Source organism: Aplysia californica, unplaced genomic scaffold (genome assembly GCF_000002075.1).
Source record: "Aplysia californica isolate F4 #8 unplaced genomic scaffold, AplCal3.0 scaffold01429, whole genome shotgun sequence".
Taxonomy (NCBI): domain Eukaryota; kingdom Metazoa; phylum Mollusca; class Gastropoda; order Aplysiida; family Aplysiidae; genus Aplysia; species Aplysia californica.
The window spans coordinates 10,664-12,424 of record NW_004798699.1 but is presented as its reverse complement, the minus strand read 5'-3'; the positions used below and the strand labels follow the sequence as shown (position 1 = coordinate 12,424).

General features: G+C 43.2%; 1 protein-coding gene across 3 annotated transcripts in view; it reads right to left on the bottom strand.

The window, feature by feature from the left end:
* Positions 1 to 1,285, bottom strand: part of LOC101859907 (brain tumor protein) — a 54,010-nt gene extending 52,725 nt beyond the window's left edge. For 2 of the 3 annotated variants that reach the window (XM_013090698.2, XM_013090699.2), the window contains exon 1: positions 957 to 1,285. In XM_013090698.2, the coding sequence (XP_012946152.1) occupies positions 957 to 984 (28 nt within the window). In that variant the 5' untranslated portion in view covers positions 985 to 1,285. The remainder of the gene's footprint in view (positions 1 to 956) is intronic. The other variant, XM_013090697.2, reaches the window with a different exon arrangement.
* Between the last annotated feature and the right edge of the window lie 476 nt (positions 1,286 to 1,761).

Genomic DNA, 1,761 nt, shown 5'->3' with positions numbered 1-1,761 from the left:
TTTAATATATATGTGTGTGTGTGTGTGTGTGTGTGTGTGTGTGTGCGCGCGCGCGTGTGTGAGTGTATTATATACACACATGTATATATATCATTATACGTAGGGAGGGCTTCAACTTGTGAACGATTGTAGTACACGCACATGTACATGTAGGTGCCAGCACGTGTTTTCACGCACCTCAGTATGGTGTTCTCTACCACGTCCCGTAGGCTTAACGATGAGGGAGAAAAGGGCAACCCACAGAAGCAGTAGTATGAGGTAGAGACAAATTCCACGAGTCACGAGAAGTCATTAAGTAGCTTATTTGAAAATGTCAGCTACCATAACGAGTGGTGGGGCCCAACTTGCATTAAACTTACGGTACTGGGGGAAAAAGTATGCACGGAACACGTTTTCATTGTAAGAAGCAAACTTAAGTTATATAAGCCCATTGCTGAAGAAAACTACATAGATCTAGATCTACTACATTTACGACAACACAACAGTTTCATTCATTGACGCATATAGCAAAATCAACTGAAGAAGCAGCAGCAAGCAAACAAAACATAATCTAAAACAACTGCAGACGCCGTAATTCCGACAAACGCAAACATAGAAACAACAGCTTCACAGTGGGCTTCGATATGATTAAAAACTAAAGTTCCCATTCTTGCATGTAAACAAAACGTTAACACAATGTAAACAGCACGTTAACACAATGTAAACAGCACTTTAACACAGCGTAAACAACACGTTAACACAATGTAAACAACACGTTTAACACAGCGTAAACAATACGTTAGCACAATGTAAACAGCACTTTAATACAGCGTAAACAGCACGTTAACACAATGTAAACAACACGTTAACACAATGTAAACAGCACTTTAACACAACGTAAACAACACGTTTAACACAATGTAGACAACACATCAATCAACACAATGTAGACAACACATCAACACAAACGGCCTTACCTGTTGTCTCCGGGTGATCTTCCTCCATTTTGTGGCCACTGGAAGTTGCAGCCTAAAGAGGTCTGGTCTCACAAACACACAGGAATTTATACACACAGGAATTTATACACTATAGTCGACTAAGAGCACAGAGAAGCCTTTTTTCTGAGAGTTGAGAACGATGTCTTTAAAAACAAATTCACTGTGTGTTTCGATGAAAAGGCTACGATGACTTTCAAAAGTTTTAATTTTGACGATCTTCCCAGCAAGAAGAACACTATACTATAGAATATCAGTTTACATTACAACATCCCACAATACACTTGTTTTTGTTTTTTTCTTCCTCTTTGTCACTTTCCGGACTTTTCAGAGGACAAATTTGGACGCGTTTCTACCACTCCGAGCGAGAGAGACGAGACGAGACACCTTCCCGCATTGGCTGAGCGATAGCGACTGACTGAACTACTGAACTGATGAGCATTTGGGCAGCCGGCCGCCGCGAGCGAGTGATGTCCTTCCCCTTATCGGCCCCGAGCGACCAGGTGTGGTCGGTGGTCCCTGGACGAGAGAGCTGCTTGCACTTTGCCCTTTGTTGTTGGGGGCTCCGCGAATAAATTAGTGAGGGGAAAGAGAAGCGCGTTAGTAGAAAAGGAAGCTCGTCAGGGTAATCTCTATTTGCCAGCTTGTGTGTTCAGCGCATGTGTTGGTCTATTAGGTAGGACACGGTTAAGTGTATCGATCGGCCGAGTCGAAAGGCCAGTGTTGGCGCGCGCGAACACACACACACACACACACACACACACACACACACACACACACACACACA